This window comes from Morus notabilis, unplaced genomic scaffold (genome assembly GCF_000414095.1).
Source record: "Morus notabilis unplaced genomic scaffold, ASM41409v2 Scaffold370, whole genome shotgun sequence".
NCBI lineage: Eukaryota > Viridiplantae > Streptophyta > Magnoliopsida > Rosales > Moraceae > Morus > Morus notabilis.
The window spans coordinates 447,555-448,577 of record NW_010358187.1 but is presented as its reverse complement, the minus strand read 5'-3'; the positions used below and the strand labels follow the sequence as shown (position 1 = coordinate 448,577).

Sequence of the window (1,023 nt, the reverse complement as noted above, 5' to 3'; positions counted from 1 at the left end):
AAATCATTTCTTGGTAATTAAGATAGCAAAAACTGACTCAAACCAAAATTTTGAAATCATACTCAGAAAATCTTGCAAAAATTTTGACAAAAATTTTTGACCCAAAATAACAACAAGACAAAAATTAATCTTACGCATGAATATGCTCACCACCCCCAACCCAAAATCAGACAGTGTCCTCAATGTCTAAAAAGATATGCAATACGAAGAAGACAGGAAAAGAGAACACCTGGATGATGAACAGTGGAATTAAGTCGAGCCTCCTGAACTGATTCTCCAAAATAAAAACAAATATAAAATCACACAAAATCAAACTAAAAATAAAAGCATACAAAACACACAAAATGACACAAAGAAACAAAAATATGATACAAAAGGGTTAGAAGCAAACTCCTTAAGGTTGGTAAATTGGAGCCTCGAGAATGATCTCTTCAGCTTGGCTCATACGCTCAATGTAATGCTTCAATCTCTAGCCATTGACTCTGAATACTCTCTCATTGCTCGGGTCCTCGACCTTGACAGCACCGTTGGGAAAAACTTGTTTCACCACAAATAGACCAGTCCACCGCGACCTTAACTTACCTGGGTGGAGATGCAAATGGGAGTCATAAAGATGCACGCGCTGATTTGGCTCAAAATTCTTTCTCAGGATCTACTTGTCATGAGCCGCTTTCATTTTTGCCTTGTAGATCCTGGAATTGTCGTATGCATCGTTCCTTAACTCCTCAATCTCAGACAATTGGAGCTTTCTTTGAATACCTGCAGCATTGAGATCAAAGTTAAGGGCCTTGACGGCCCAATAAGCTTTATGCTCGAGCTCGACAGGTAAATGATAGGCTTTCCCAAAGATAAGCCTATAAGGATACATCCCAAGAGGGGATTTGTAGGCAGTGCGGTATGCCCAGAGAGCGTCAAGAAGATGTAAGGACCAATCCTTGCGGTCGGGGTTTACCGTCTTTTCCAGAATTTGTTTGATCTTCCTATTCGCCAACTCAGCTTGGCCATTCGTTTGTGGATGATAGG

The 1,023-nt window shown here is 40.2% G+C and overlaps 1 protein-coding gene across 1 annotated transcript in view; it reads right to left on the bottom strand.

Moving 5' to 3' along the window:
• Positions 1-652: 652 nt before the first annotated feature.
• Positions 653-1,023, bottom strand: part of LOC112090439 — a 2,925-nt gene continuing 2,554 nt past the window's right edge. Inside the window, exon 2 of the mRNA XM_024161770.1 lies at positions 653-980. Within this exon, the coding sequence (XP_024017538.1) occupies positions 653-980 (328 nt within the window). The remainder of the gene's footprint in view (positions 981-1,023) is intronic.